This window comes from Mugil cephalus, chromosome 8 (assembly GCF_022458985.1).
Source record: "Mugil cephalus isolate CIBA_MC_2020 chromosome 8, CIBA_Mcephalus_1.1, whole genome shotgun sequence".
Lineage (NCBI taxonomy): Eukaryota > Metazoa > Chordata > Actinopteri > Mugiliformes > Mugilidae > Mugil > Mugil cephalus.
The window spans coordinates 24276291-24292569 of record NC_061777.1 but is presented as its reverse complement, the minus strand read 5'-3'; the positions used below and the strand labels follow the sequence as shown (position 1 = coordinate 24292569).

Sequence of the window (16279 nt, the reverse complement as noted above, 5' to 3'; positions counted from 1 at the left end):
CAGCTTATGTTGTTTAATGTTAAATATCATCTTGTCACTTTAAAGGTGAACTCCGTCAATTTCACTATGGACCTATTAAAAGATCAAGTAGGTGAGATGGCAGTGAGAGGAAGTACCTCCTCTTTCCTCTAGACCCAGCTAGAGCTGCTGTTACGCTGGGTGCAAACATAGTGCAACCACAGACTGCCGCAATCACACTCTTTATTCTTCAGGGTTTCATCCGTATGTCTGTTTTATTACAGTTGCACAAATATATCCACCGACATTAATGAAATACATGTAGACTCAGCTACACATAAAGTACACGCAACCCTATTTACATACTGACACACAGGTACAGAGAATCAATACGCTTAGACTGGCCATGGCACCGTTTGTAAGTGTCATTTCCATAGTAAATACAGTAAGTATACAGTGATACAACCCGTTCAGCTCCTTTTCAATCCTCTTTGGTCTGACTATAGTAGCTCATTGAGCTTTAGAGTGTCTGTGTACTGGTACATGTTCATTTGCATGTAACTTAAAAGTACACAAATAGAATCTGTCTGAACTTGACAGCCTGCTGCTGGAGTCGAATGTTTGGCCCAGTATCATTCTTTAATTTGCATGAGTTCATGAGGAGAGTACGCTCCTCATACCAATACTGCTTTCCTAGTAATCATGGCTGTATATTTAAAGAAAACCTCTGTGAATTTTCAAGTTTTATCGATATAAACATACAGTATTTAACTCTTCTAGTCATCCAGTCTAACTAGACTGTGAATGTGCATCCAGGTGTTTACCAGAAAGATTTTTGCGCTCACATTCAGCTCATGATTTTTAATCAATAGTTCACCAGTGAAATTTGCTAAAGTCTTACTGCACTTAATATTTTAACCACGCAGAGGATGCGGCAACACGGAGAAATCTTATTTTTACCTGACTCTAATTATGTCTAGCTATGACTTATCACTTGGACATATCTGTGAGATCTCTGTGTCCAATCCCAAGACAATTAATGAAAGTGAGCAGAAAATAAAACGCAGAAGGAACTTCTTCCTAAAATCAATGGGCCTCATGCAATTAAACCTCGTACCACAGGTTTGTATTTTCCACTGGGAGGATGTTGAGAAAGTATGTAATTCATTGGTTTTCTCATACTGAGCTTTTTCAGAATCAGATTTTTCCAATAGGACCTTCCACTTGGATTGGACTTGTTGTGCAAGTCAATCATTGTGTGTTAATTTATAGGGATTTGGTTTAAATGTAGTGCATGAAGTTAAATAAAATTATAATAATACAGTTTTGCTCTGCAGCAGTCTCTGGCAGCTGCTCTGCTTGAGGACTATTAAATAGTTATTGCTTTCAAACTGTTTCCACCCCCTAACAGCCCCCTCTAACAGTAGCAATGCTGCTAAATTTGTTAATTTGTTACACTCAAGTACTCTTAAGATAGTTTGCCGAATCTGACTTTGAACACACCACGCGCAATAAAACCAACGCTCTCTGCAAGAATTTATGTGAATCAACCCTTTAACCTGTTTTCCTGGATGAAAAGGAAATTTGTTGATTTGGCCGATGTGCACACCTGTTATGTCAAACTTTACTTCAGTTATTCATTTCCTTCATTTCCTTCTAACTGTTTTCCATAAAAATAGGATGTAAAAATAGGATGTGTTCAGGTGCAGCTGGCCAGTCAAGTGCTGTGATTTATGAACAATGGGGCGTGTTTGCAATTGTGGCTGGTTGCCTTTGTCAGTGGGAACGGGACACGTCTTCTTGCCTCTGACATGGGTGTAAACATTTGCATATTAAGCATCTTTGAACAGATGTGTATAAAGGCAGCTGCAGAGAGGAAAACATCTTTCATGCAGAGAGACATGACATGTGCCGTCTACACGGCTTACTACTCCGAAACATTACCCGATGCCACTCACTTTTGCAGAACTATTACACTGTCGTGTGATGTATTTTCTTAAATGACTGACGTGCTGTTTACTCCCTTCTGCATATTGTCAATTTGCACATGAAAGAAACTTCTTGAAAACTAAATATATTTAAACAGATTTTCCTTTCACCGATACAGGCTGAATGTGCATGTGATTTCCACTGGTTATTTGGCTCTTTTTAGACAAAAAATACTAGCCAAAACATCAGATGTGTGAGAAGTCAGGGGCAAAGGGCTACTCTTCTCAAGGTAAATCTGCCATGGGTCACATATCTGACACGGCTTTAGTTCTAATGGAGCGGATTAATGGCATCCAGATCCCTGAACAAGCTGTTTATCACAATAAATCAACTCCCAGTGGTGGGTGGGAATAGACATTAATCTGCATTTGCTTTCGGCTGTTTTGGTTTTAAATGTTTTGACTGTAACCAGACTCCTTGTATGCAGTGGTGTCAGTCAGTCTCTTGGGGAACGATAGTCAGTGTGACGTCCGCATCCTTTCGTCTCACTACCACGGATAGTACGGTGGCACTTTGGACGGCGTCGCTCACTTCCTTCGTGCTGTGGACGGGCCGCCCGTTGACGGCGATGATGACGTCGTGATCGACCATGCCAGCGCTGCGGAGAAAGCGACGCCATCTGTCAGTCACATATAATAACTTAGTAAAACAGACTCAGACCAGCTGGGTAGACGTAACACCCTTAGGAAAACATCACTGACGTTTTAGACAAGCCTGTTCCTGTGTCCGCTACCCTCCCCCCTCAGCAAAGTTAAAAACACAAGTGCTCGGTCATGACATTATAAATCACTGCACTGGCTGATATTTCCACGTGAGGCCTTAACACTCACCAGTGGTATTTATCAGATTGGTTACATAACAAGATCTTTCACAGGGCTGCAAAGAGTAGTATCACAGACATTTCAGCACAGTCATGGTAAGCTGACAGGCTCTGGTGTACTGCTTGTATATGAGACTACTGCTTTGTGCTGTTCAAAGCTTCAGGCTTCAATGTCATAAAAGGCAACGTTGGACTATTAAGAATAGGAAGACTAAAGAAATACGGAGAGAGAGCGACCAAGAGATCCTGTCTTTACTATGAGAAAGATGTCAGTGCTTTGCTTGCGGGAACCGCAAGTATAATGAGCGAGCGGACCACAGTTCAATCTGCAGCCTTGAGAACTGCAGGGATGCTCTTATTCCATTCCTCGGAAAATATCCAGAGGCCTCCAAACGCCAGTTCACAGGACTGCTGTTGCAGTTCGTAAAACCTAGTGCATAAACAAGCTCTAGCTGTGCATGATTAGCTCCAGGTAAAGCTTTTTAATAAAAGCACAAGACTCACTGGTGTCACATCTTACCTCGAAAACCCACATTTAATCTTTAATTTTTTTTTTATATATATGTTTTAGAATTAAATTGTGGAAATGTCTTTAACAGTGGTTATACAGTACAGCATAGATAACTGAAACCAGCATGTAAACTGCTATTTAATTATTAAAGTTGCTAATATTTTTATAATAATGGATCAAATGAACCCTGAGAAAAGAACCCAGATCAACTAATAACTGATGGCAGGTGTTGTGCGGTGTCTTTGTCAGACCTTTCTTTCTGATTATAACTGCCTGTGGCTCAAAATCTTAAGGAGCGTACACAAAGGAAGAGATGTCAGTACTGCAGTGACAAGAGACCATGGGATTTAGATCATATTCAGCCAGTTACAGCAAATAAATGTTGAACTAAATTCAACTTTGAGGCAACACAATCAATGAGAGGATGTGATACAGCTGATGGATCCAGCCAGTGTTGTATTGAGGTTGTATTGTGGTATTTTCAACGGAGAATGATGCCAGGAAGAAAAGCTCATTCCCTACAGACCCTAGCAATATCTTCTATGTTCTGTTTCCACCAGGAAGTGTTGGGGGTGTGAAATATGTGAAAGCGTAACCTATGCAAACAGGAACGTCCACAACTGACCAGCTGTCAGCTGCAATGCCATGGACGGGGCCTTAGATGGGAACAGCAAGAGTGAACAAACTAAATGCTCCGCTGTAACCATTGGGAAAACGAGAAAATACTGTCACATCCCTTACACTCGCACAGTAGTCTATTCACTATAAATAGAATAAACCTTAAGGGGAAGGTTTGTACACAAATTGGAAATTCTAATGGGGGACCATCCAGGAAAATCTTATAATGGAATCCAGAAATACCATAATTAATACCCTCACAACAAAAAACACAGTAGCAAGTGAGAGAGGGGACCACAACACTTGACAACAAACAGGTGACAACAAAATTGCAGCTGAATAATACTGATATTATCATATCAATAGCGCCAACAAACAGCAGTATTCAAGATCTCACTACATCAAATACTCAAGGTCGAAACTATACCATGACAATAACACAATAAACACAATGCATGACTCACAGCATGAGTGCACACCCAATACACAGCAATCAATATACAAAGTCACCACACACAATACCACAGACAAATAGCCATTTTCTGCTTAAAGTTAAGTTTTGTGTTTTTCCTCTTGAGAAATTATTAAATTCTTCAGTTGAAGTGGTCCCAAACCTTTCATCTCCAACTTCTGCTCAAGTGGTAAAGTCCTGAATCTCACATTAGCCAGGTAGTCAACTCAATTCATCCTGCCCTGAATGATTGAAACGTGAATTAGCTACCAGCATGTTATGATACTATGTTAGCCGAGCCAGGTGACCTGTGCAGTCCCTTGCTTCAATGTGAAGCGCTCTGGGGGCATGTACTTCAGATCCCCTACCCAAACTGAAGTGTGCACTGTACACGTGCATGCACGCGCATCAGTTCACTAGTCCACAACACTGCAGGCCAGGGCCTACTCAGCTGTGTCCCACCAAGCAGAAACCGTGGAGACGGAGCATCAGGCACAACAAAATATTCACACACAACTACACTGCAAAAAGTGTCTATAGAGGGAATTGTGTTAATCAAATGCATACATTTTATTGAAGACCAAATTTATTATTTATTAACTGCGCAACAACATTTTTTACCACAGGAAAACTTAAAAAAAGCTTATAATCCTCCCCCGCAGCACTCTCTGGTAGAGTTGTGCCCCACCGGCCCTAATGCAAAGACATAGTCATCACATAGTAGAAGAGAGTGAAACCTGATTCTCACCTGGATGCAGCTGTTCCAGACATTACCTCGTAGATATAAACCCCTGAGCTCACATCTGGAAATTTGTCATTACGTTTCTTGAGATCTTGGATCAAACTGGACACAGGAAAGAAAGACTAATTATTACAGGAAAGTAGAGATAGTCTATCTCAGGGATGGCTAATTGAAATGAGGACTCATCTCATCTAACATCTACATTTGTTCCAAAGAGCCATATATGCATATAAAAATAGTTTGAAGCAGATCATAGCAATATACAATAGCATCTATATGATATACATGTATTTGAATGGGTTTAGATTAGAATATTCGATTAGCGTTTAGCATTTCTTACTGCTTCAAAGGCATATATCATTCCCTCATTATGTCTGGTTATTTAACCAACAATGCACTATACATGTCACATCATTGAATGATACTGTGTCAACTAAACATAGAAAACACAACACCTGCTAAATGTTAGCAACATCCATCTTAAGGATGGGCAGACCAGCTGGAGAGAGCATTTTTATTGCCGTCAGTCTCTACCCTGTTATAAAACTGCTGGCAGGACACCTGCCCCGAAAACTTTGTACATCAAAAATTATGAATTTTTAATCCTTGAAGGTTTGAAATTTGCAAGCAATTTTCTGTGTGGGGAGTACGATCTTTGAGTCTGGTATCAATTTCTCCATAATAAAACAATAAAGAGCTTCACAGAGCCACTCACTAACAACAGATTCTTGTGTTCTGTTGAAAACTGAGGAAGTCTTCTTAAAATAAACTTAAAAGAAGTGTTCATCTGCAGCTTACTTACGATGGCGTGAGCTGCAGCATCCGGATGCCTATTAATTTCTTTTTTTGTGCTGCATTTCCTAGAGGCAAACAGATGAATAAATGTCTGACCAATTGAATGAAAATATAAACTTATTCCTGGAGACTGTGACCAGCACACTTACCACTGACTTGTCTGTTGTAGGAATCAGCGAGAAACTGTCGAACCCTGTCCACAGGGATAGCAAAAGAAATCCCTGCTGTCACCTTCAAAGTATTTATGCCAATAACATCTCCATCCTGTTAAACACAGAACAGAGGGAAGGCTGTGAAATTGTGGTCTTCATTGTTTCTACAAAAGAGTACTTTCCACAAAATGCACCTCATAGTATTTGGTATGCTTTTAAATCATAGTTGTATTATAAAATGTGGTACTCATATGGCAACTAAACGCTAATGTATGGAATTGTTGCTATTCTTTGGAAAGAATTGCATTTTTATGGAAAAGAAGCTTAAGGCGAAAGCCTTGGTAAATAAATGTAGCATCTCTATGGTTTTGTTCCACACTAACAATGCAAAGGCCTCCATAATAAGGTCTTGTCCTATAATAATTTTTAGTGTGGCTTAATTTTGAACCTGACGGGCAGATTGGAGACGCTGGGTATTAAATAAAACAAAATCATGACCTTAGTCCTCACTGTCATGAATAAAACAAGACAGATCCCCTACATAGCATTACAAGTATGCTATTTTTCACTATATTAACCTTTACACATGATAGCACTGTAAATCCTCTTACCAAGTTGACAAGCGGCCCACCAGAGTTGCCATACTGTGAATCAAGAGAGCAACAAAAAAGCTTACTTACTCGTCAAGACAGATCAAATGCAATTACTGCGTCTGTAATGTTAATACGTGCTCTCCCTCACATTTATGATGGCGTCAGTTTGGATGTAGTCCATGTCTGCGTCAGTGAAGCCCAGCTCCAGGCCGTTGCGGTGGGCCGTGCTGATGATGCCGGTGGTGACAGTGTTCTGCAGAGAAAAAGGGCTTCCCACCGCTACCACAAATTCACCTGGACGCAAATCTGAGGACTGGCCGAGATGCAGCACAGGTAGGGGACCCTGCAAGACAACGCACACAGAATAGGGCTGGATTTCAATGTGATGAACCGAATGGCTGAAATGTTGCAACAATTCAGTACATTAGCGTTTAGGTCACCATTGACTGTTATTGTTACTTGACATCTTCTTTTCTTCTTCTTCTTCTTCTCTTCTGGAATCAGATCTTAACCACGACAGTCAGATGAAGGCTGGTGTTAATTCTAGCCTTTTCTACCTCAGGCAGCTGTCCAAAATAAAGCCAGTTCTCTTGAGGCAACATTTTGAGACTGTGATCTGTGCCTTTATTACCCTTCGGCTAGATTACTGTAAGGCACTCTGTGGATTGGTTGGATTAGCGGGATAAGCTACAAAACACCTCTGCATGTCTTTTAACTGTCACACATAAATACGAGAATATTACCCCATTCTAGTCTCAGTCCACGCACTGTCTGTACACTTTAGGAACCATTTTGAAGTTCTTTTATGTGCTTTTAAATCTCTCAATGGTCTTGTCCCAGCTTGTCCCATCATCTCTTCTCCTTGGTCTTTGACTTTTATTCTATTGTTTTTATAGTATGCCTGCTGTTGTCTTACTACTCACGTTTTATGTTATGTTTTTAGTTTTTTATTAAATTATGTGTTTTATTTGTTTATTTTGTATAGCACTTTGGTGATTTTTTTTAAAGTGCTTTATAAATAAAGTTGGATTGTATTGGATTGGACTCGACGTGAATTGTTTACCAGAGCCCTGAATTTTCGAGCCAGACTATCACACTGCCGTACAGAGAAAAAGTCTGTCTACATATTATCTCATGCGACTTGTGACCTTCCCCTGCAGAGAAAATCATTGTTTCTAACTGGTTGGTCAACATAAGAAGGCCATTATAATCACTATGTTACATACTCTCACTTTGCTGCTGCTTGTCAAATCTAATTTATGTCACTGGCAGTAAAAGGTGCTCGAAGCCTTGCTCTGGAAAGTTTTTTAACACAGGATGTGTTGAGAGCAGACCAAACTGAACTACAGCTTGTATCTGTCTGCCTCCCCTTATTCCGAGGCCGTTTATCTGTGGGGTGCCTTGTAATGCTCATTCGAATTTATAGCCGCATCTGCTGGAGTGTTGGCCCTTTTGTCACAACAAATTTGCCTTTTAGGCAAGCTCTAGGAAATCCTCACAGAAAGAGTTACAGCACTGTGCTGCTGTCACCACTCCCTGGTTGTTTTAAGATAAATCTCCTCACCTTTAGAGCTGTCAAATCTGGTGAAGCCTCTCGTTTACTCCTTGTGATCTTGATGTGTTCTTGTATTCAGATCAGCACTAAAAATGTTAATCATGTGCTTCATGCTGAGTGGAGCCTGACTGAACTGGTTGGGAGTAAAGCCCCCTCTACCATACAAAGCAGACGGTTGTGGATGAGCATCTCTGAGTAGTGACATGTTTTATTCAGAATAGTGCTAACTAACACAAGAAAAGGGAGTTTGGATTTAGAAGATGTAACAAATTACCACCCCCGTGGAATTCAATGACAAATTGACCATGTTAAGAAATTAATTCAAACTTGGGAGTGCATAAGCCCTTGACAACTCTCTCCATGAGATATCTGCCCTGCTTTGTGTGCAGGATTAATACATGTTTGATGTTAGTCTCTGATGACAAGCTGCCAGGCCAGAGGAAAACACAAGACTGAATTTAGTCCAAAACCCTGAGGGAAACTGGGATGGGAAGAAATCTGGCACTCACATCTGGCTCAATTTTGATGAGGGCGATGTCCGTCTTCTGATCCACGTCCTTGACCACTGCATCGTAGTGCACGCCGCTTTTCAGCTCAACTTTTATCCGCTGCTTATTAGTGAGTACGTGGGCATTGGTGACAATCCAGCCATCCTCGGACACCACAAACCCAGAACCACTTGACACAGAGACCTCCTGGCCGGTAAATGGCACTCTGGTAGAAAATGAAAGAGACCAATTTACATCTGGAAAAACAATAATTAGAATGGCTGTGTTTTAATTTGCCTGCTTTGGTTAGCTTTACCTTTGGAAAAGCTCCAGGTGCACCACAGCTGGGACAATCTTATCCACTACGTCTGCAATAAAGTTAAACTTGTAGCGCATACTTTCTGGATGCTTCATTTCTATAAGGGTGAGAGATAAGAAATGAAAGATTAATGCACCTTAGATGGTTAGCAACATTAACAGTGTAGCTCTAGATATGGCAGTGCAGTCAACCTTTTGGTCCACATAGAAATATCAACAACTATGGGATAAATTTGAAGAAATATTCATGGTCTCCAGACGGTGAGCCTTACTGTTGTTGGGTTTGTTTTTCAGAAGGGTTATGCTATCACTACTGGTGTATCCCTTCTTGCATGCATAAAGGGATAAACCCCCTGTCTCCAAGGCTCTGATAGAAGTCCAAGAAGAATTTTCCCCCATAGGCCACCAGAAATCCTCTTTCAAGTGAGTAGATGCCACCACCAAGTTTGGCTAATGTACTTCCACATACAGTATACTCTATTTCAGGCAATTATTCTCCATTGGCAAACATAGACGGTGGGATTATCTTTGGGCGCACCAGAACTGATTCAGTGGCATGCAGTGGAGGGTCTTGTATGGAGGCTAGATATGGGGAGAGGACGGGGGCACATGCTAAGCCAGGAGATGCACAAAACTGTGGCCCAAGCATTAAGTTAAGTTGGATTATGAGTAACATGGGCACAAGGTTTTGACAAGGAGGATGATGCAAAGTCGGTGGGACAGTCGTTTAACATTCCTCACATATTTATTCCTGTCGCGTTAGCCACTGATTTCCTGTCATTTCACAGTCAGCTGACAGTTTGATGAGGCAAATGTTCTATCAAGTTGTATCGAGTGAGAATGTCGGCACAACATAAGGATCTCTGCTCCACCTCCTCTGGATGGAATGCAGACATTTTATTTGTTGCCAATTAAGCCTGTGCTTTTCCCTCTGTGACAAGACGAACTGTCAGCTGTGTAAAAGGTTTGTTAGCTAACGGCCATGAACTTGTCATCCCCACTTCCTGCCTCTAGCTAGCACCCGTACGCCCACCTGCACATCTGGTACCAATTTCCTAATCGACTGCTCAACATGTACACCTGCAATTTCTCTCCTTTGTTCACTGCCTGCCTCACCCCTTTTTGCTTTGTTTACCTGTCAGGGAAAACTGTATGGACAGAGTTAACTTATGTTTAACTCAACATTCGGATCATCTGATGTGGCCTTATCCTGTGTGCATTTACACAGCTAATGATTCATGCTTATAGGCAAGTAGTGGCACATCATTGCTGTGCTGAGTTTCTACAGCTTTTAAATTCACTGGGTCCACACACTAACTGCAGGCACAAACAGACCTCTTCATAAACCAACAATCGTGTTAGAACACCTCGTGCCATACCACTCCTGTCTCTTCGCACGTATAGATTATAAGCATTTTTTTTTTCATCCGATATGAAATGAGTTGAGTGCCTCCAAGATAATGGAAGCTTGCGGAGTCTCATTTATAACATACAACATGCTGCGGAACGCCTCCGCTGACATTACCTGAGGACAGAGCGCAAACTCTTTCTCAGCAGTGTCTCCTCGGTTCTCTACAGGTCTCTATGCAAATATCTGGAAGCCACCACATTCTCTGAGTGATACCGTGTTTACAAAGTTGCATAAACGAACCTGTCTCTGCAGACACAGCCTTATATGCAAATGACATTGCATCTTTTGCCAAGAGCTGTTTTGGCAGAAGACCAACATTTTTTTTCTTTCTTTTTTTTTTTTTTTTTTTTTTTTTTTTGCTTTTCTACTAAGAAATCAACAGGGCACTCTATGTTGGCAGACTACACTATGGCTTTCACTATCACCTCAGCCGTATGGCCAAGCCAACTTGTGCGACCGTGCATCCTCCGTTACAGGAATGCAGCTTTGACTCAATGTGTCATCTAATCTGCTGTCAAGTCTGCAAACTGTAAAACAAGTGTAAATCATCTTTTATGATCCACTTTTTTTTTTAGCTTAGGGTTAGGATATATAGACTATATATGATGTAATTCATAATATGATATAGGATGTACTTCCTGCGGCAGCTGAAGAAATTCAACCTGCCAGAAACAATGATTTTGCACTTCTACACTGCCATCATTGAGTCCATCCTCACCAACTCCATCACCACCTGACATGTTGCAGCCTCTGCTAAGGACAAAAGCAGACTGCAGCGTGTCATTCGCTCTGCAGAGAAGACGAGTCTCAACGAGCTGTACACTTCCAGGACTCTGAAGGGTGCAGCTAAGATTGTGACTGATCCCTCTCACCCTGGACACAGACTATTTAACAGACTCCCCTCTGGCAGGCGACTGTGATCCATCGAGTGCAGGACCACTTGCATGGCCAACAGTTTTTATCCGTCCGCAGTGCGTCTGTTAAACGATGCCAGGGCCCCTACATGAACGCTCGAACCCCACCACCATCCCTCTGTAAATGATCCTTGTGTTGTATTGTATAGTGAATATATTTTTTGTATATTTGTATATTTTGGTGTGTATTCCTTATTCCTTGTATATACAAATATACTTTGCAATAAAGTATTTTCTGATTCTGATATATAACGATAAGGGTTTATGATTTCAAATGCAGGTTTTTCAAGTTTGTCAAAAATACAGCAGCACATTTACATTTCATGTAGAATTTTGAGCTGCTGGTGTTAGTGACAGTCCGCTTCGTTATCAGCTGCATGGCCAAACAGATGCACTGTAGGTCACCCTGCAATAATACTAGAATCATATATGATACATATGACATGCTATCTCAGCTTCTCTTGGGAAGAAATGGAAAACATGGCTATGCAAAGGGACCCCTTGAACAGCCTGTCCTTATATGCTGAATGACCCAACTTTGGCAAAGTGGGCGAAAATTGATGGAATGATTTTATTCAAAATATGCTCAACCTTTCATATATAATAGTCAGTGTTCAATCTGTGTTATTCTACACACTGGCGACTGGTTGTCCTTTGTGGGCCTGCATTGCTGTGTCCATCTTCTGCTTTCTTTCTGCCTCAGGTGTCTAGATTATATCTGCGGCTGAGTTGCTACCTCATTAAACCTTGAACACCACTTCAGGATTTTCAGTTCTCCCACTTTTCACCATTTCTCCAGTTCACCTTTGAGGCGGTAATGTATGAACCAGACATTAACCTTTTGTTTAGGCTCCTTGTGTCTTTTGGAACGCCAGGTCTGTTGACCTTTGTTTCATTGAACTCCCTTTTTTTTGCGTAACCTCCTGAGTCCCCCATTCGGGTCCATTTCAGATTTCTTGAATTGTCTCCAACACAACAGGGCCTCTGAATGCAGTCCAATCAGCAGCAAGCCATGTTCCATCGACAACTGCAGGTCCAACCCCTTTAGGTGATTTCAAAGTGGCTGCAAAATGTCAGCTGTAAACACTGCAGTGTGATCTGAATGAGTTATAGGCGGGAAGATTTTTTTACTAATGTTTTTATAGTATTATCCAGAGACAATTAATGGAAACAAATATGTGTGTAAATAAAATGTAGAGTTGTGTTAGTGAATGAACATTTTTACTGATTTTAACTGAAGATCGCTTTAGCTGTAAGAAGCAAGAAGACTACTAAGAAATGTTATGTATTACATCCTGAAACTTTTAAGATGAGCCTGCTTTTGGATTCCTTATTCATTTTACTCAACAAGGTTACAGCAGATTCATGGGCAAACTTGTCATTTTGAAAAGGCAGTGTTATGTTTGCAATTAAATGCGTGAATTAAGAGTGCTTTAACCACAGCTTATATCAAGAGACTATGGCAAGGACAAGGACAAATACAGACAATTGCAGCTTGTCACTACTCTCATTATTAAACACTCAATGCATGTATCTCATTGGGGCTTTTAGAATATTCCAAATTAAGATAGGACCGTTTACGAGCAATGGAAATATCCATTAATTGTGCACAGTGGTTCAAGGTTCAAATGAACATTTTCTCTTTGCTCTTTCTCCTGAACATACTGACAAGCACATCTTGCATCTAGCTGACAGAGAAGCTGTAGATGTGCCAAGATTTTTAGCTTGTCTGTTTCCTCATCACCGTGGTTACTGAACAGCAGAGGAAGCCGATGAAATGCACTGACAGGCATCTGCTATCTGCAAGTCACAGGTCCACACTGTGCTCATTTTACTGTCTCCACACTGGCTGCAACAGGTCTGGGATGTTTGAATTAAACTTTTTCTTTTTCATACCTCCAATTGTGTTTTATGATCTATATATTTATTTTTTTTCTTATCCATAGAAAACAACAGATGGCATGCAGGCTGGAGTCACACCTGCACCACCTCAGTGAGGACTGTAGTGTCAGTTTATGGACCTGAACCACTGTGGTGCAGCGTTTAGCACTGTCACCTCACAGGAAAAAGGTTCTAGCGATGAACCTGCAGGATGTCTGTGCTTGTCCCGTGCCTGCTTAGATTTCTCCAGGTGCTTGTACTGGTAATGAAAAATGAGCATTAGGTGTACATGCGAGTCTGAATGCACACAATTTTAATCCTGCGGAGGACTGACAACCTGTCCAGGGTGTACCGTAATCCTCACCCAGTGACAGCTGGGATAGGCTCCAGAGAACCTCTATAGGCTACACTGTAATAGATAATGGATGGATGGACCGGCATTGTTCTTGTTGGTTTCACACAAGTGGACCTAATATTTACTGAATCTGGATGTTTTTAGGTGGAATTAAAAATAAATAAGTATTTTTAACCCAAACTATGAACCACACAGGTTGTTTTTGTGTCTAAACCTAACCAAAAATCAGGCATATATTACAAAAGTGAAGACTGACTGATGTTGTAAATCTTTTAAACCTATGATTCATATCAGAGGGTGGGGACAAACCATCATATGGGTTGGTTAGTGTGGATAAGCCCACAGAACAATTTATGATCCAATAAAGGTGTAGAAACACAGAGATCTTACAACCAACTGACAACTACTAATTAACCCTAACCTGCGCATCACTGGACTGTAAGAGGAGAAAACCTATGCAGCTACAAGGAGAACATGCAAAAGTCCAAACAAAAAGACTAGCAGGATTGAACACCTCCACGGCGCACCTCCAAGTCCCTGAAGTTTGACTCAGTTTGGGAGTTTTAATGGTGTAAGTTTTCAAAAAGCCTCACTGCTTTGTAGCTGAGGGAAAAGTCTCAGTTAAGCTAAAAGATTACAAACAAGGCCAACATGTATGATCCTACTGTGCACCAGTCTTCTTCATTAGTCTCCTTATGTACTTTTCATGTTGTGATGCATTTTCTCTTTTGCCATGTCGTTATCTGCTAGGGAAATTTCAGACACTTGAACTGACTTCATTGGTGACACTATGTGACACAAATAGTTTCTGACGGATACTACGTTTGCTGTGGAAAAACAGGGTCCATCTAATTAGCTGTGAAATGACTACTCTTGTCTATGGCAACCATGATGATTTATGGTCTGGTCACATTTTCACATGCCACCAAGGACATTGCCTACTGTAGCTATGATGCTGGTAGTTGAACAGTGAAGGGCAACATTTAGTCCCAGATTGTTTTTTTTTTCCCATCTCTATCTTTTCCATCTGTTTGCTATTTATTTTATATTACGAACGACATTGTAAGTGCGCAAGCCTTTGACGAATGGTACTTGTAAAAGAAAGAATGGGAAGTCTAATGCATGATGCATTCTCTCAGCTCCGTGGATGGCTATGATAAGAAACTGCACATTATGGAAATGGATAGGACAGGATGGGGAAATGAAGAGGATATATTTGTGCAGCAATGTGTTTCAAGGATTCCCTCAGGAGAATGAGACACCAGAAATGGAAAATTTGAGACTGTATATTGTTTTGTTGCTTTTCTAAGCTTGAACAAGCGGGACATGGAAGCTGCAGTATATCAGTACATTCCAGGAAGAGACGCCACATATACTGCATGTATCAGGCTCAGTGGCTTATGATGACTTTTTAGCTTTCTCGAGTGAAATTAAAATGCACAAGTGATGATGAGCAACCACACACCAAGAAAAGAGGTAAATTTGGTCATATTTTGAACTATTTTCAGGATTTGTTCAGGCAGTGTTCTTTTTACGTTGCAGAGGAGAATCTGCAGAACTGCTTGGATTTAAATGTCAACTGTTTCTTGTCCTGGAGAATGGAAGAATGTTAAGGGGTAATTTATTTATTTTTCATTTTTTATACTGAAAAATAAAGAGAGACTTCTGTTTAACCTTGATGAGTTTTTTTCAGAATGAGCAAATGAGCTGAAAGTTAAGTTCTAAAAGTTTATTTAATACACTGTACGTCGTTATGAGATTTTACATTGCAAAGTACAATACAAAGTACACACTGTACAGAACGTCCTCACTGTTTAGATTTTTTTCTGATGAAAAAAATGCATTTACACATGCCTTCTTACTAAGCATAATATATAAAACTGCTTTAAGAAAAAAAAAAAAAAAAAAAAAAAAAAAAAAAAAACGAAAAAAGTGAATCCCATTGCTTACCAGAATCACACTGTCCTCTCTGGATCATAATGACCGAGGGGGTCTCTTCTAACTCGGCCCTCCTGTTCTCGGCTCTGAGGCGGCAGATGCTCGGATAAGTCCTGCCGTCGCTCCCGCACACGGGCCCAGAGGACGCGCACACGCAGGCGCTGGTGAGCCTACCCCCCGAGACAGAGTCGCACCGCAGCCCGTCCCCGCAGACGAGGCCACCGGCGCTCCGCTCCCCGCAGATTTCCCCCTCTCCGGCCGCGCACACCACGCAGCAGCCGCACGCGTCCTTGGCCTGTCCGTAGTAACAGTCGTGCGGCGCGACAGGGCACTGAGAGGCATCGCAAACTTGCGGACACGTTTGTCCCTTTCTCAAAAGGCCTGCTTGAACTGCGGAGGTGAGGAGGATGAAGTAAGCTCCAAATTTCATCATGAACCTAAATGTGTTCATAGCGTTCATCTTTTCCACCTGATCGCTGTGACTATGAAGCCCCCTCTATCAGAACCCAAACTAAGAAAAACTCATGACTGCTGATTTCATAGCCTCCAGGATTGGTTAAGCGCCAACAATTATGTTCTAGTAGCAGCACGCTGAGCTTGGATGTTCTTTTTCTACGTTTCCATGTGGTGTCTTCCTGTAACCACTATGGAATGCAGCTGTATAGTTTTATGGTAGGCTAGATATTTTTTCATGTGAAACCCCACAGGCAATGTACTGCAGTCTCTGCCTTTCGCTCCTGGGAACAAAATTGCATGTGGTGATAAGTGTAGAAAAATGTCTTCTATTTAA

At 41.2% G+C, this 16279-nt stretch overlaps 1 protein-coding gene across 1 annotated transcript; it reads right to left on the bottom strand.

Moving 5' to 3' along the window:
- Nucleotides 1–214: 214 nt before the first annotated feature.
- Nucleotides 215–16050, bottom strand: htra4 (HtrA serine peptidase 4). The gene is made up of 9 exons (XM_047592173.1): nt 15502–16050; nt 8989–9088; nt 8694–8898; nt 6778–6972; nt 6648–6680; nt 6034–6148; nt 5892–5949; nt 5096–5191; nt 215–2545 (listed from the first exon to the last, which is right to left on the bottom strand). Exons 1-9 carry the CDS (start codon nt 15947–15949, stop codon nt 2380–2382), a joined length of 1416 nt encoding a protein of 471 aa, XP_047448129.1. The 5' UTR covers nt 15950–16050; the 3' UTR covers nt 215–2379.
- Between the last annotated feature and the right edge of the window lie 229 nt (nt 16051–16279).